This window comes from Ursus maritimus, unplaced genomic scaffold (assembly GCF_017311325.1).
Source record: "Ursus maritimus isolate PB19 unplaced genomic scaffold, ASM1731132v1 scaffold_32, whole genome shotgun sequence".
NCBI lineage: Eukaryota > Metazoa > Chordata > Mammalia > Carnivora > Ursidae > Ursus > Ursus maritimus.
Genome location: NW_024425786.1, coordinates 17,230,265 through 17,246,142, shown reverse-complemented (window position 1 = coordinate 17,246,142; position 15,878 = coordinate 17,230,265). Strand labels below are relative to the sequence as shown.

At 54.2% G+C, this 15,878-nt stretch overlaps 1 protein-coding gene across 2 annotated transcripts in view; it reads left to right on the top strand.

Annotated features, from left to right (window-relative positions):
* Positions 1–15,878, top strand: part of ASAP3 (ArfGAP with SH3 domain, ankyrin repeat and PH domain 3) — a 46,935-nt gene that overhangs the window by 22,374 nt on the left and 8,683 nt on the right. For both annotated transcript variants that reach the window (XM_040618958.1, XM_040618959.1), the window contains exons 2-12: positions 1,513–1,585; positions 1,674–1,819; positions 4,465–4,539; positions 5,947–5,996; positions 12,827–12,938; positions 13,154–13,239; positions 13,667–13,742; positions 13,896–13,982; positions 14,164–14,279; positions 15,172–15,241; positions 15,568–15,655. In XM_040618958.1, coding sequence (XP_040474892.1) covers positions 1,513–1,585; positions 1,674–1,819; positions 4,465–4,539; positions 5,947–5,996; positions 12,827–12,938; positions 13,154–13,239; positions 13,667–13,742; positions 13,896–13,982; positions 14,164–14,279; positions 15,172–15,241; positions 15,568–15,655 — 979 coding nt within the window. The remainder of the gene's footprint in view (positions 1–1,512; positions 1,586–1,673; positions 1,820–4,464; positions 4,540–5,946; positions 5,997–12,826; positions 12,939–13,153; positions 13,240–13,666; positions 13,743–13,895; positions 13,983–14,163; positions 14,280–15,171; positions 15,242–15,567; positions 15,656–15,878) is intronic.

Sequence of the window (15,878 nt, the reverse complement as noted above, 5' to 3'; positions counted from 1 at the left end):
TGTCCCCAAACCACCTGTCCCAAACATGAAATTTATACTCAGGGAGCAGCAGGTTAACTTTCTAGTCCCTGTAGGCAAAGTACGCAGATTTTGATGGACCCTCCTAGCCGCAGCCGCTGCAGACGCTGATCGTGCTCCCACGTACTGTTGTTCTTGGAGGACACACTGTGCGCTCAGCACCCAGCTCAGCCCTCTGGGTGCGTCACCTCATACATCTCATCCTCGTAGCAGCCCTGACAGGGAGGCATTACTTCCCGCCATTGCACGGGTAGCTCATCAGGAAGCAACTTGCTGGAGCTCACACAGCATCCGGGCACCGGAGCTGAGCTTCAGCACGAGACCCCGGGCCCCCGCTAGGCTTCCCACATGCCCAAGGCTTCGCCACGTTGCCCCTGAGGTCGGCCCTGTGCATGCCCTGCTGTGCGTCTCCCTTGGAGTCTTTGGAGAAACCATTCCGAATGTGTTTGCTAACTCTTGTCACGTTGAAAGTAACTCTTTGGAGATAAACTCTGATCCCTTTTTCGTCACCGGACCAAACAGGTGGGGCCGGGCTCAGGGTGGGGCTGTGGCGGGGTTGGGGGGGGATGGTGCGCGGGTGAAGCGTCGTGGTGGCCGGAAGGCCGGCTCTGCTGCTGCCCCGCTCTTTGGCTCTGGGCCAGGCCCTGCCCTCTCTAGGCCTCGGCCTCCTCATCCGTGGCCCTGTCAGCCTTTCTCAGCCCTGACGTTCTATCATTTCCAGCTTCAGGAAGCACTTCCTAAGGGGTCCATGAGGTTGGCGCTTCTGCACCCCACTGAAAGAGGAGGTTTTGATCCCCGGCTGAGACCCCTCCGCCCTCCAGGGCGTGTGAAGCCGGCTTCTCCCCATCACATCTCCTGGCCTTCCCCACCGTCTGCTGTTTGTTCTGTAACCCAGAGCTTGCTGGATGCCGTCCCACCAATTCTTTCCAGTCGGGGCTGAGTGTGGCCCCTTCTGCTCATTGAGCGTGGGATCTGATGAACAAGCATTCTTCCCTCTGTGTCTTCGAGAATCCAGAGATGTCCGTGTTTTCTCATCTGGTCTTTTGCCAAGCATTTTTGTGTGTATTTGTCAGATCGTTAATTCTCTGAGCACCTCCAGGAGCTCATAGTATCATCTCCATTTTTGCAAGCAAGGCACCCCAGGCTTAGAGAAGTTAACAGATCTGTCTAGATCGACACACTAGGTAGTGCCAGAGTCGGGATTCAAACCCAGGTCTGGTGTTCCCCACTGTGCCACATGCCTTGGAATTGCTGCATTTACTTGGCCTGCATTGGAGTTGGGGAGAAAAGCCTGTAGGTCTTCCTGGAGTGGTGTGACTGACCTGTGGTGTCCCGTGTGGTCTGGGTAGAAGAAGGTGGTCCGTTCATATTTGGTGGGAGGTGCAGGGGTACCCCAGAGAAGAAACTTTATATGTGTGTTTAGAGGGTGGGATCATGGAGTCAGGCACCCCTCCCAGCTGAGCATGCCTGAACTCTGTCTGCATTTGCTTCCAGACCCTGGAAGGAGACCAGGCCATCTTGCAGAGAATAAAGAAGGCTGTGCGGGCGATCCACAGCTCCGGCCTTGGTGAGTGAGCCTGCCTGATGCCCAGCCTGGCCAACAAGCCCCTTCCCCAGCCCCAGCGTGGAACTGAAGCCTTTCCCTGCCCCCACAGGCCATGTGGAGAATGAGGAACAGTACCGAGAGGCTGTCGAGTCTTTAGGCAACAGCCACTTGTCCCAAAACAGTCATGAGCTGTCCACTGGCTTCCTGAACTTGGCTGTGTTCACCCGCGAGGTGGCTGCACTTTTCAAGAACCTGGTGAGGCCCTGTTCCTTTCTCAGCCAGCCCTTAGTCTAGGCTCGGGGTCAATCACACAGGCTTAAGAACCCGACTGAGAAGGGTTCCACCCTTCTCCAGGGTTGCCCTGGACCTCTGGTCTCCCTTGACCTTGACCAGTGACCCAGTTCCCTTTCCAGTTCTGACCTACCATTTGCATTCTTCTTCTCTGACCCCCCCCCCACCCCGGTCTCCTCTCTCCCGCTTTCCCTCCAGCTCTGCCCTCCTCTTTCTCTTCTGCGGTGAGTACCCAGCAGCAGGGGGAGGCTCACACAGGGGAAGGGCTGCACAAAGAGAGGGCTCCCTGCAGGGGGTTTGGGAGAAGGGAGGGCAGACTGGGGTTCCTGTCTTTTTGCCACTGCCTCCCCTGAACCCTCCCGGTCCTTCTCCCGTGTCCTCAAAGCCTCCAGGGCTACCTCCCCTCAACAAGCGTCTTAGCTCCTACACCTGCCCAGGTCCTCAGGTTCTTGCCCGAGGTTTTTCCCTGAGATGTAAGCTCTTCCCGCAAACAGGCACGGTTCTCAGTACCACACGTGGGTTAACCCGTCGAATCCTGGAGCACAGCTCTGTGGGTTTGGTTTTACTGTTGTCTTCACTTTACGGGCTGGGGAACTAGGGCACAAGGTCAAGCAGCTTCCCTGAGTTCATCTAGCCGGATCTGAACCCAGGTTGTCTAGCTCCAGCGTCTGAACACAAGCCTGGCTGTAGCACCTCGGGAAAGCCCGTCTCTCTCCGGGCTCCGTGGCTTTTGGACCAGCTTCCACGGCTCCAGCCCCTGCCTTGCCCAGTCCCTGGTGGCATTACCTCCGCGAGGCAGTTTGCTTGTTGACTGAGCACCCGGACCTTGGATTTAGACTCAGGCCTTGAATCCCTGCCCTGCTGCTCTCTGGGTGTGTGACTCTGGCCAAGTCACTCAATCTGCCTGGGCCCTATCTCTAAAATTGGGCTAATAATGGTACCCAGCTCACAGTGCTGTAATGAGGCTTACACAAGTTAAGTGTCCCCTCCAGAGTAAGCACTCAGTAAGTGTTTGCTACCATGGCACCTGTCATTATTATCTCTCTTTGCACAGCACGGCCTCTCACACTGTCTTCTATGTAGGTCTTTAGTGTTTGAGTTCAACTGAATTAGTGATTGCTTTTGTTTTTCTCTCTCCTCCCCCCGTATTGGTCAAACTAGGGTTTGCTGAGGGGCTCCTCTGTGCTGGGCATTGTACTGGGCGCTGGTGACACAGGAAATAGTCAGGCTGTGCCTTAGAGAGCCACAGTCTATTGGGGGAGGCAGGAACCGAGATGTGGGACGACACCGAGCATGGCCGGCAGTGCGGCACAAATTCAAGAACCCAGCAAGTGGGGTCAGAGGCCTGGTGCTGCCAGAGGTCAGAAAAGGGAAGGTCACTGGGCACCTGGCTTAGTCCGTTGAGTGTCTGACTTCGGATCAGGTCGCAATCTCAGAGTCCTGGGATCAAGCCATGTGTCAGGCTCCACGCTCAGCAGGGGGTCTGCTTCTCCCTCTGCCCCTCCCCCCAGCTTGTGCACACACTCTTTCTCTCTCTCTTAAATAAATAAAATCTAAAAAAAAAAAAAAATTAAGGAATGCCTGGGTGGTTCAGTTGGTTAAGCATCTGCCTTCAGCTTCAGTCATGATCCCAGGGTTCTGGGATCCAGTCCCGCATTGGGCTCCTTGCTCAGCAGGGAGCCTGCTTCTCTCTCTGCCTGCCACTCCCCCCGCTTGAGCTCTCTCTCTCTCTGACAAACAAACAAAATCTTTTTTAAAAAAATTAAAAGGAAAGGTCAGCATAGGCAATGGGTAGGAGCAGTCAGGGAGGCTTCCTGGAGTAGGGGAGACCCAAGCCATACCTTGAAAGGTGAGCTGAAATATGAGACAGGCAGTTGGGGCTGCCAAATGATAGAGACTCAATTCAAAATAGGATTTATTTTTTCAAACTAGGATTTTTTAAATAGAGGATTCGTTGGCCGTGTAATGGAAAATCCAGGTATGCAACTGGCTTTAGGTTTCTTTTCTTTTCTCTTAGATAGTTTCTCTCTGTGTCTGCTCAGGGAGCAAGATGGCCCAGCAGACCCAGATTCACAATATTGCCAGAAGAAAGAGAGTCTTTCTCCCATGACTTTGGCAGAAAGGTCCAAGAAGGATCCTGATTTGCTAGCTTGAGTCATGTGCCTGATCTAAATACTACAGCCCAAGGATGGGGGGCTCTGGTCCGCTCTGACTCCTGTGTTTACCGCATGCGACCACAGGGGAAGGGTGCCTCACATGATAGGGGGAGATGAGGAGTTAGCCAGATACCAACGACAAATGGGCACTTCAGAGTCAGAGTCTGAGGGGACAGGGGAGGGTGCCGGAGGCAAAGGGCCAGAGATGGGACTGACCATGGATGTTTCTAGAGCTGGAAGGTGATGAGGCCGGGTTAGTCAGGGGTGGGAATAACAGCTGTTACGGGAGGCCGACTCCACCACCCCTGCTAGCCTCCACCCTCACCTCTCTCTCCCTCACCACCTCTACCCCAGTGCCGTCCTTTGCCTCCCGATGCTTCCCTATGCCCTAGCCCCTTGGGGCTGGACATATGGTCACCCAGGGTGGGGTATGGGGGTCTCTGCGTTTTCCAGGTTCAAAACCTGAACAACATCGTCTCATTCCCCCTGGACAGTCTGTTGAAGGGGCAGCTGAGGGACGGGCGACAGGTGAGTTCCCATTTGGGGAGTGGGGGGTGCCCAAAGGGTGGGATAGAGCAAGAAAGCGGTGGGCAGGAGACCAGAGGGGAGGCAGGGCTGGGCTGAAGCCTGAGGTCAAGTGAGGCTGTCCCAGTGGGAGTGCTGACCCCATATTAGGGAGCCTCGGAAGGACAGGATGACCTGGCTCTGGGGTCAGCCTAGGTTGGCTGACCTACTGTGTGCCTGGGCCCTTATGTGAGATAGCTCAGGCTGCTCTTACAACAACCCCACGAGGTGGGTTCTATAGGCACTATCATCCCTGTTCTGCAGGTGAGGAAACCGAGGCTCAGGGAGTTTGATAAACTGCTTACAGTTTACACAGCTGGTTGCTGGAGGAGCCAGGGTGGGATCTGGGGCTCCTGAGTGCCATGCTTGGCTCCTTTCTGCACCTGGCAGCTCCTGTCTCCAGGCAGAGCAGAACTCAAAGAAAGTGACAGAATAGGGGCACCTGGGTGGCTCAGTCGTTAAGGGCCGGCATTCTGGGATGGAGCCCCACATCGGGCTCCTCCGCTAAGGGCCGGCATTCTGGGATGGAGCCCCACATTGGGCTCCTCCGCTAAGGGCCGGCATTCTGGGATGATGATTTAATTAAAAAAAAAATATAAAAAAAAAAGATATAAAAAAAAAAAAAAAAAAAAGGAAAGTGACAGAATAATCTCCCTGAGAGATCTGCCCCAGAAGGCCCAGGAGAGAAGCTGCCCTCCCCCTAGAGGCTTCCGGCTTGCCTGAGGCTGGTCACCAGCCTGGGAACCACCCAAACCGGCCAGGCAGCTTCCTCCCCCCCCCCCCCCCCGCCCCAGCTGACTGGGGCAATTCTGAAGGGTGTGCGCAGTCCCACTGGAGGAGGCTCAGGCAAACTAGGCCAGGGATCAGCCAGGTCTCACTGGCTTGCTCTGTGGCCTTGGGTAGACTTCTTAGCCTCTCTGTGCATATGTCCCTCTCTCTGTACCCCTTCTGTTGAGAGGATGATCCGGTACCAGGCAGGAGGAAGGGGTGGGATAAAGTTAGGGGAGGAGTCTGACCTCCATCTTCCCATCCTCATCCTCGTGGTGATCTCCATCCTCTGAAGGAGAGGACTTAGGGCAGACCCCAAAAGACTTCCCACACCTCGGGCCAAGGCCCACCAAACCCAGCTGATTCTTAGCAACTATGGAAGGAGGTTGGGTGGGTGAAGGGGCTCAGCCCTGAAAGCGGGGCCTGTTGGGTCTCTTTTGGGGGGTGAGGTTTACAGTAAGGGCTCTGGGGGTAGGGGTTAGTATGGCTCTGAGCAGCATAGGGGAGCATGAAAGTGCAGGGTCGCCTTAAAGGTAGCAAAGTGTACTGTGGATTCCAGACCCCAAGCACCCTTTGGGGAAAATTGTTCTTTTTAAACCACAGGATTCCAAAAAGCAGCTGGAGAAGGCGTGGAAGGACTACGAAGCCAAAATGTAAGTGGCCGCGATCAGAGTGGTTTCCCCACGGGCATAATGCTGGTGTCGCAGCAGGAGGCTGGACACTGGGGAGAACTTCAGTGCTGCCCGAACATGTCACCCAAAAGTGCGTGGCATCTCACTCTCTAGAAGTGTTTACAGGGGGTGACTCCCAGGCCTGACGGGAGTCTAGGGGCTGGACTGCGAGACCACCAAAAGCGAGCAATTGTGAAGGGACCTCACAGTGCTGCTCTCAGAGGCCCATCTGCTCAGTGGTGCCAGACGTAGGCAGAGGGACGGAAAGAAGCTACCATTTACTGAACACCTCTGCATGCCAGCCACTTAATCCTCGCAAGCACCCAGCCCTGTGCGGGAAGGGTTAGCGTCCCAATTGTTGGAGGAGGAATTGGAGGCTCAGACAGGTTAAGTCACTTGCCCAAGGCGCCGCAGCTAGACAGAGGTAGAACTGGGATTCATCCTCCTTGATCCCCTTTCTGCGACACCAGGTGGTATCTCTAAACATTCTGGTGGACATAGAGGAGGAAAGGGAGTCAGTGTCACACCCAGGCCTCTTGGGTTCACCACACGATACTCTGGACCTCTCACCAGCTATGGGGACAGAAGGAGCCAGTTCCCCCAGAGCAGAGACTCCTTGGGGTCTGTCTGCAGGACTCTGCCAGGGCTCCGCCAGGCTCACCATACCTCAGAGCACTGTTGGCTGTTTGTAAAATTCTGTTTTCTCTTCCATTTTGCGAAAGCAGTATGTGTCCATTGTGACTAATTTAGAAAATAAGGGGAAGCAAAAGAAGAAAAAATTTTAAGTATCCTTAGGAGAGGATTAGGGCCATGTGGGGACTAGCCAGTACTTCTCTGTTGTTTGAATATTTTTACATAGTATGGGCAGACCCTGTCGTTTTGTCACTTAAAAATATCGGGGGGAGGGGAAACTAGCAAAACCAAGAGGAAAATCTTAATTTTCAATCCTCAAGTAGTAACATCTTTCTAGTCATTTTTCTTTTCTTCTCTTCTCTTCTCTTCTCTTCCTTTTTTCTTTCCTTTCCTTTCCTTTAAGATTTTATTCATTTACTTGACAGAGCACAGGCAGGGGGAACAGCAGAGGGAGAGAGAGAAGCAGGCTCCCCGCTGAGCAGGGAGCCCGATGTGGGACTCAATCTCAGGACCCTGGGATCATGACCTGAGCTGAAGGCAGACGCTTAACTGACTGAGCCACCCAGACACCCCTTTCTAGTCATTTTTCTATATATAAAGAAATATTTTTGCAAAACTGAGAACATAACGATCATACTGCGTTTTGTTTTGTTTTTTTTTACTTAAAAATGCATCGTGACCATCTTTCTACATCATTACATATTCTTATATAACGTCACTTGAACGGGTGCCAACATATGCATGATCTGTGACGTATTTCATCCCCCTTGTCCTTGGGGAAGCATTCTTGGAGCTAAATCTTTGCTCCCACCCATAATGATTACTTTTGTAGGATCCATTCTAAGAAGTAGATCCTGGAACTTTATTGTTCCTCCAGCCCCAGGACCTCCCCAGGCTGAAGGAAGGCCATGACCCCCCCCCCCCCATGCCAGCAGCGACCCCGTCTACACTGCAGTTGTGCTCATAGACCCGGGGGTGAACGGCACGGGAGCTGGGACGGGCATGGCCATCTGCCCTCACGAGAGGCCCAGGGAAGCGCGCGCACACGCAGGCAGTCTTTGTGTTTGGGATTCGATGTGGGGTCACCACACGACCTGCATCCTTCCGAGTTACTTTAAGCGAGTCCTCAGCCTCGCGGGACACCGTGTACCAAATGGAAAGAGTAACCCCCACCTGCCGACCTCTTCCAGGTAGTTCTGCTCTCACCAGAGTTCCATCTTGATCTTGCCTGTAAGGTTTTGTTCAAGAAAAGACTCCGTAGTTGATGGGGAGAGGGGCTTGGGGAAGGTGCTCCTGGTGGGTTAGCAACAGGGCCTGGACTAGAACTCGGGGCTTCTGAGTCCGGCTCTCTCTCCGAGTGCGTGGCCCGTGGGACTACACAGGCTGAGCTCCGTGTCCTGCCGGGGTGTCCGCATGCAGCCTTATTGGGAGGGCTTCAGCTCTCGCTAGATACCGGCGCGCCCGAGCTACTGTGCGTCTCCGCCTCCGTCTCCCCACACCAGTGTGGGCGGCAGCGGAAGGGCCCCGGACAGCATCTGTCGGATACCAGCAGGAGTCTCACTTCCTGGTCGTTCCTAGAGGAGCGGGCTTCCCCGCCCTGCCTGCAGCGGTGAAGAAAGGCATCCCCGGCCCTGTGCAGGGGCCTGGTTTTTCTAGGCTGTTCCATGTGCAAGTCCGTCTCTCATCTGAAAAATGGGGCCGGCACTACCTCGCAGGGTTGACGCGGAGGTGCAGTAAGCGTGGTGCCTATCAAGCAGCTAGTACTGCAGTTCAGCAAGATTTACTGGCCATCTTTCTGAGCCAGAAGCGAGGCCAGCGTAGCACAGCAAGGGGCCGAGAGGCAGGAGCCCAGGCTTTGGCTCCGAGCATTCCCCCCCACCCCCCACCCCAGCAGCTCGGGATCTGGGACAATCACGTCCCTTCTCTGGGGCTCGGCTTCATCTTGTGTAAAACAGCCTCTGGGGGGCGCAGTCGTTAAAGCGTCTGCCTTAGGCTCAGGGCGTGATCCTGGCGTTTTGGGATCGAGTCCCACATCGGGCTCCTCAGCTGGGAGCCTGCTTCTTCCTCTCCTGCTCCCCCTGCTTGTGTTCCCTCTCTCGCTGGCTGTCTCTCTGTCACATAAATAAATAAAATCTTTAAAAAAAAAAAAAAAGAAAGAAAAAGCCTCTGACTGTGACCTGTCAGGAAAGACACCGTGGGGGGTGGGGGCAATAGGTGCTGGGGATTAAGTACACTTGCAGGGCGCCTGGGGGGCACAGCCGGTTAAGCGACCAACTCCTGGTTTCAGCTCAGGTCATGGTCTCAGGGTTGTGGGATGGAGTGCCGAGTGGGGCTCCGCGCTCAGCCAGGAGTCGGCTTGAGATTCTCTGTCCCTCCCCCTCCCCTCCTGCCATCACGCCCTCTCTCTCTCTGTCTCAAATCAATAAATCACTTGCTGTGACGAGCACTGAGCAATGTATAGAATTGTCGAATCACTATACCGTATACCTGAAACTAATAAAATACCATATGTTACCTATGCTGGAATTAAAATTTAAAGATTAAATAAATAAATACATTTTGGAAAAAAGAAAAGACACTGTGCCCATCGCCAGTTGGGGGGACCAGGCAGGGCAGGAGGGACGGAGCTCTGAGGCACAGTGTTGGTCACCGGTGCCGTCCCCGAGGCTTTAGCATCAGTCAGACCTGGATTCCAGTCCTCGCTCTGGTGCTTAACAGCCGAGCGATCTGTGACTTGTCTCAGCCTCAGGTGCCTCAGCTGTGAAATGGGGTAGTGCTTCCTGCCCCACGGGGTTGTCGCTTTAGTATGTGAAGGGTCTAGCCGAGCAGCCAGCATATCAGTGCTTAAAAATAATAATTAGTAATAATAGCTGATGATACTTAGACTCACTTAAGAGCTTTCTTTGTCCAAGGAACTGTGAAAAGCTCTTCAGATCCATTATCAGATTTACTCCCCTTGGCAGGGAAAGGGGCTGTTATTATCCCCAATTTATAGGTAAGAAGTAAGGGGGGGAAAACACCACAATCCCTGCCTTAGAGGACCCCGCTGGTTTGTAAGCAAGAAGAGAGGTGGGTCGGTCAGTGACGAAAATACGAAGTGATGTTGCCGGCGGGACGGTTCGAGCCCTGGGGTAGCAGCGAGGATAGGTGGTTTTGTTTCGTGGAGGGAAGGTGATGGGAGGAGGCATCACAGGAAAGGCTGTTCAGGGTATCAGGCTGGCAGGTGCAGGATTCATTTCGATTCCTTTCCTCTCCCACCGTCCTCCTCACGGACCCCCTCACTCCCCGCCTGAATCCCAGACTGTCCCCGACGTCCCCTTCTCCATTTCTCTCGGTCTCCTCAGTGACTGGCATGTCCCTGCTTCGCACTCCCTGTTCCTTTTACTCCTCTTGCGGCAACTCCAAAGGAAATACAGTATTTCCAACAGTTGAAATGTTTATGACACACTGGGGAACCTTTGAGGACATTGAGGGAATCAGAGTTTTGCTCTTTTCTGGCCATGGTGTGAGAGACTAAAAAGCACCCCCCCCCCTAGTAGTTTGAGGTCGCAGGTCATCTCCGGGGACTAGGTCAGCCTTGGTGGGGTAAAGCTCTGTAGGTCCCTTAGCTGAGGCTGAGGGACAGAGCTATGGTAATTCACAAAGCCATGCATCGTGCTTTACAGGTTGTCTTCATCCGGAGCTAACTAGCTTCTGTCCTTTAATCTCCACTAGAGCCGGTACCCACTCCACCCCCCAAAATTAAATAAATAAATAAGGAAGCACCCTATGCTAAACAAACAAACAACATGATCTAAAGGAATCACCAGGGCGCCTGTGTGGCTCAGTCGGTTGAGTGTCTGCCTTCAGCTTGGGTCATGATCCCCCCTGGGATTGAGCCCCGAGTTGGGCTCCCTGCTCGGTGGGGATCCTGCTTCTCCCTCTCCCTCTGCTACTCCCCCTGCTTGTGTTTGCTTGCTGTCTCTCTCAAATGAAGAAATAAAACCTTAAAAAAATAAAGGAATCACCAGTGGTTATTACCATAACCGTCAATATCATTAGGCATCATAATCCTATTTGTTGAGGGCTTACTGTATGCTGAGGACTGTACCGTGCATTATACCGTCTGAGAACAAGGTGGTATTTGTCTCGGTTTTGAAACGGGGAACTGGAGCTTAGAAAGATTTATAAAGGCTAAGTGAGAGAGCTGCCATTCAAATCCAGACGGGGCATTTCTAGCTGCTGTACCATATTGTGCTTCCTTTTTGTCCATTTACTGCGGAGCAGATGTCTTTCAAGGTCAGTGCAGATAGAGCTTCCGCACCCTTTTTAACAGTTGCATAGTATCCTGTAGCTGGCCGTAGCATAATTTATTTAACTACTTCCTACTGATAGGAAGTAGTAGACAGACATTAGCTTACCTTTCGGTTTTCACTGTTGAAAGATGTGGGAGCAACGTCTATGGGAGAGTCCCCTGCCCTTCCCTGCAGCTCTGCCCGCTCTGTCTCCCACCCCCCATAGCAAGCTGCCAGGCTCACTGCTGACACCCTACAGGCCTAGCCATCACCTCTCTCTGCTGCTCATCTTCAGATCCCCCAAAAAGCATCTGTCGTGACCCCCAGGCCTGGGCCGTAGGGTCAGTCCCCCCCGCCCCCCCAACTCCACTATCCTGTCACAGACTCCCTCTCGGGATATCATAAAGCCTTAGGGAAATGAAAAATTGTCACTTCTAAGAATTTTTTTCTAGAAAACCTACAGAACTGCACTCTAGAGCAGTGGTTCTCGGGGTGATTTTGCACCCTTCCCCTCCTCCCACCCCCGGGAGACATTTCGGGCTGTCACAACAGGGAGATGCTACCGGCACGTCACGGGTAAGGTCAGGGATGCTACTGAACACCCTACGTCCACAGAGCGGCCCCCATATCAGCGTCACCTGGTCGGAGTATCTGTAGGCCCACGGTTGAGAAACTGCTCTGGGGGTCTCCCGGGACAGATCTGCATATAAACATATCCCAGAAGCCTGACCTCAGTGAGGCCTGGGACTTGAAAGCCAGAATGAACTCTGCCTAGGCCCTTGCTTCCCCAGTTTACAGATGGAAAAACTAAGGCCTAGAGGGACCTGTGGTAATAATAGCTGTAGGGTCTTCTGTGTGCTGAGTCTTTTGCATCCTCTGTCTCATCTGGGTACAGATAAGGATCCCCATTTTGCAGATGAGGAGACTGAGGCTCGGAGAGGGGAAGTGGTGTTTGTAATGTATCCCACAGCTATCTTTTCGCTCAGGGCTGGCACCTACTTGAAAGCAAAACTGATAAGCAAGACATCTCCATGGCAGAGGAATTGTGGTTACGTGTGCCCAGCCTCAGATGTGGAAACACTCTCCTGGCTGAGAGTGGGTGGTCTGACGGGCGTGAGTGGGTGGTCTGATGGGATTTCCAGGAAATCATTGGCACACACATCCACCCATCCCCAAAGAGGGAAAACAGCCAATCTTGAGATCTGTGGGGGCAAGGCCCAGCTTACACTTAGCTACAAGCATGGAAGGCACCGTCTTCACTTACAAAGGAAAGAACAAGGGTTTTCTAAGCTTTACGTGGGAAGCTCCGTGGCTCAGAAGCATAAAGGCCCTTCGTGATCCCTTAAGCCACGTGGTCCTAAATCCCTTCCAGCAGAATCATACTGGTCACCCCCACACCCCACCTGGCCCTAATCGAAGCCCATCACTTCCCTGCATAAAAACCCTCCACTCCTTCCCATTGCTCTTGGGAACTCTGACACGATCTGAATCAGGCCCTGCATGATCTGGCCCCTCTGCACCTCACCGGAAACCACTTCCTCTCCACCTCACTCCGGAGCCCTGATGCCTCCTGCCTCCAGCCATCACACGGCCTGATGCTCCCAGCTTCCTCCAGGCAACTTCTCAGATTTCCGATCTCACCTCGTACAGCGCCTTCTGAGCAGCCCCACGAGCTCGGATCCCCATTTTAGTCTTCTGTGGCTCTCTTGGCTGTTCTCCCCACCAGCCTGTGGATTCCTGAATCCGCCTTGTTCACCGTTGTACCCCAGCCCTGCCACGCAGCGTGCACACAGCAGGGCCCCCTCCCTCTCGTGTGCTCGTGGCAGAGAGGAGCACGTAGAGGTGGTGGGGCGTGAAAGGGGCTCTAGCGAGAGTTGTTCAAGCCTCTCTTTCCTTGGGGCCTAGGGCCAGGCTGGAGAAGGAGAGGGACCGGGCCAGGGTGCCAGGAGGGAGCCCCGGGGAGGTGGCCCAGGACACCCAGAGAGAGCGACGTGTCTTCCAGCTGCACATGTGTGAGGTAAGGGTGCTGCAGGGGTGAGGGTGGGGTGGGCTGTGTCTTCCTGTCTTCGTCTCCTGAACCCCCGGGGGGCCCAGTCACAGGTCCTGGCCAAGAAGGCTATCACTGAGGTTCAGTGATGGCCAAGAAGATTAGCCCGGGATGGGGACGGCAGCCCCGTGCCCCAGGAGTCAGCTTCTGCTCACCCCGCCCGCTTGGCCCTGCTCTTTCCCCAGTATCTGCTGAGAGCCGGGGAGAGCCACATGAAGCAGGGGCCCGACTTCCTGCAGAGCCTCATCAAGTTCTTCCACGCCCAGCACAAGTAGGTTTCTCCCCTGTCCCCACCCCCAGCCCACGGCCCGTGCCCCTTAACCCTTCGGGCAGCACAAGACAAGGCCCACCCCCGGGGTCCGGCAGGCCTTCGAGGACTCTGCTTGTCCGTGCCTTGCTGGGAACGTTTCTACGCCACCTCTTTAGTGGGTGCTCACCATGTATCAGGCACTCGGTACTTGACGCGTTTGCTCCCGCTCGATGCCCAGCAACCCATTTTCTCCTCAGAAAACTGAGGCTCAGATTTGCTGACATCACCCAGCTAGTAAGTGGGGTCTGGACCCAGACAACTTTGGCTCCAGAGAAGGGAGAATACTGCCCCCCCAGGTGCCTTGTGATCCTTGGAACACCTTCTCCCACACTCCCCGCTTCTCTCTTTCTCATCTTTCTCATCCCTTGTTTGGCCTCACGCCTCTCAGCTTTTTCCAAGATGGCTGGAAGGCGGCTCAGAGCCTGTCCCCCTTCATCGAGAAGCTGGCAGCCTCCGTGCATGTGGTAAGTGGGGCCTCGGCCTGGGGCCCGTGGTCAAGCCCTGTCTTTCCGGGAGAGTGCGAGGGTGTGGAGGGGCCGGCGCCGGCTCAGCTTGGTCGGGGCCGTGCCCCTGGCCCGTCCCTGGCTGACAGCGAGGTCCTGCTCCCCGTTCCTCAGCTGCGTCAGGCCCAGGAGGAGGAGCTACAGAAGCTGACCCGGCTCCGGGACTCCCTCCGAGGGACCCTGCAGCTCGAGAGCAGAGAGGTCAGCCCCTGAATCATCCCCAAATGAACGCCTTCTCCCAGGGCCCAGCGTGGAGGGAGGGGCAGGAGGAGGGAGACCCCACTTCAAGCGTCCCTTGAGAGGTGTCCCTGAGAGAGACCCCTGCAGAAGGAGGCTCCGCCCACCCAGATGCCCTAAGGTCTCCTTGCATGTCCGGGAACAGGAGAGTCTGAGCCGGAAGAACTCGGGAGGTGGCGGCGGCTACAGCATCCACCAGCACCAAGGCAACAAGCATTTCGGGACAGAGAAGGTGGGCTTTCTCTACAAGAAGAGTGATGGGTAAGTGACTCAGAGAGCTCGAGTAGCTTGCCCAAAGCCACACAGCCAGGAAATGGCCATTGGGGGAGCTGCCCAATGGGATCATTTATGTAGCCTCGGAGGGTTCTGGGACCCTCCACTCTAGCAATGCAAAAGCACCAGAATCCTAGGCATATGAACTCCTGCTAGAAGCCACTGCTTGTTCCTAACTTGAAAAAGATTAAAAGCAGCCGCTAGCACTTACTGAGCACTTACGATGCCCTGGACCATCCCCATGCCCTCACCCTTAACCTCTGTAATATACTGACTATGCCTGGAAATGAAAGTGTTGACTGTGCCTTGCTCCCTGGTGTAAAAAAAATCAGTATGTGAAATGCAAAGGCTCCATGGGATGTGTTCACGTTTCTACTTACTAAGCAGTTTTTATCAGAGAAGAATAACTTTGTTACACTAATTAATATTTACCTCTTACAGAAGTGTTAAGTAGCTTTGGATTATGGGTTTGCTAATTTTATTTTTGGGGTCTCAATATTTATCTTGCTTTATCCTGAGTCATAATGCACCTGTTATGATCAAGAGCCTGGTCCTCCTCTCAGTCTAGGAGTTCCCAAGGTTGGGAGGTGTGTCTCCTTTATCAGACTAGAAGCTCTCAGAGGGCCAGGGTCACATGATCCCCCTCAGAACAAGGATTTCCCCCATCAGACTAGGAGCTACCTCGGGGCATATGTCTCCTCCATCAGAAGGGAGCCCCAGAAAGTGAGGGGTGTAGGGGTCAGGGCATAGAAGAGGTGAAGAGGTGTGGCTGGAGGTCATACAGGTGGGGCTGGGGACCTGGTCCAGGACTCTGTTTTCTGATAGAGGGGAATTAGATGTGAGCCTTGGGTCAGTGTCTCTCTATCCCTCTGGGCTCTAGAATTCGAAGAGTCTGGCAGAAAAGGAAGTGTGGAGTCAAGTATGGCTGCCTGACCATCTCCCACAGCACGGTGAGGCCTGGAGGGGTGGGGGTCTCAGGGCACTATCGATAGGTCCTCTCTTCACTTCTGAACAAACAAGTGTGAAACCCTTCCTCCAGCCCTGGCCCCCAAACCTGGATCCAGGCTGCTGGAGACCCCCTGTGGGAGGAAGGATGGGACTCAAAGCTCCCAACCTAATCTTGGCCCACACTCCATATCCATGAGGTGCTGGGAAAGGGGAGACATGAACTGGAACAGGAGTTTTATGCCCATTTAACAGACTGGGAAAAACGGAGGCCTAAGAGTTTGGGAGACCCAGAGGGTAACGTGTGTCCTCTCTCCCCAAATTCCCACAGATAAACCGGCCCCCAGTGAAACTGACCCTCCTGACATGCCAAGTGAGGCCAAACCCTGAGGAGAAAAAGTGCTTTGACCTGGTGACCCGTGAGTAGTCCCTGTCTCCTCCCCTGCAACTGCCCGGGGCTTCTCTAAGAGACCCGTCAGCTCCCGGGAGGCTCAGTTAGGGGCCTGTGTCCAATCCCATGTGTGTTTACCAAACGGCCACCCCTGCAGGCCTCGGACACCTGAGGCCCTGGACACTCTTTTTAGAGGCTTCACTCCACATCCCATTAAACATGAAAATGCACCCCCGTCCCACATTAAATAC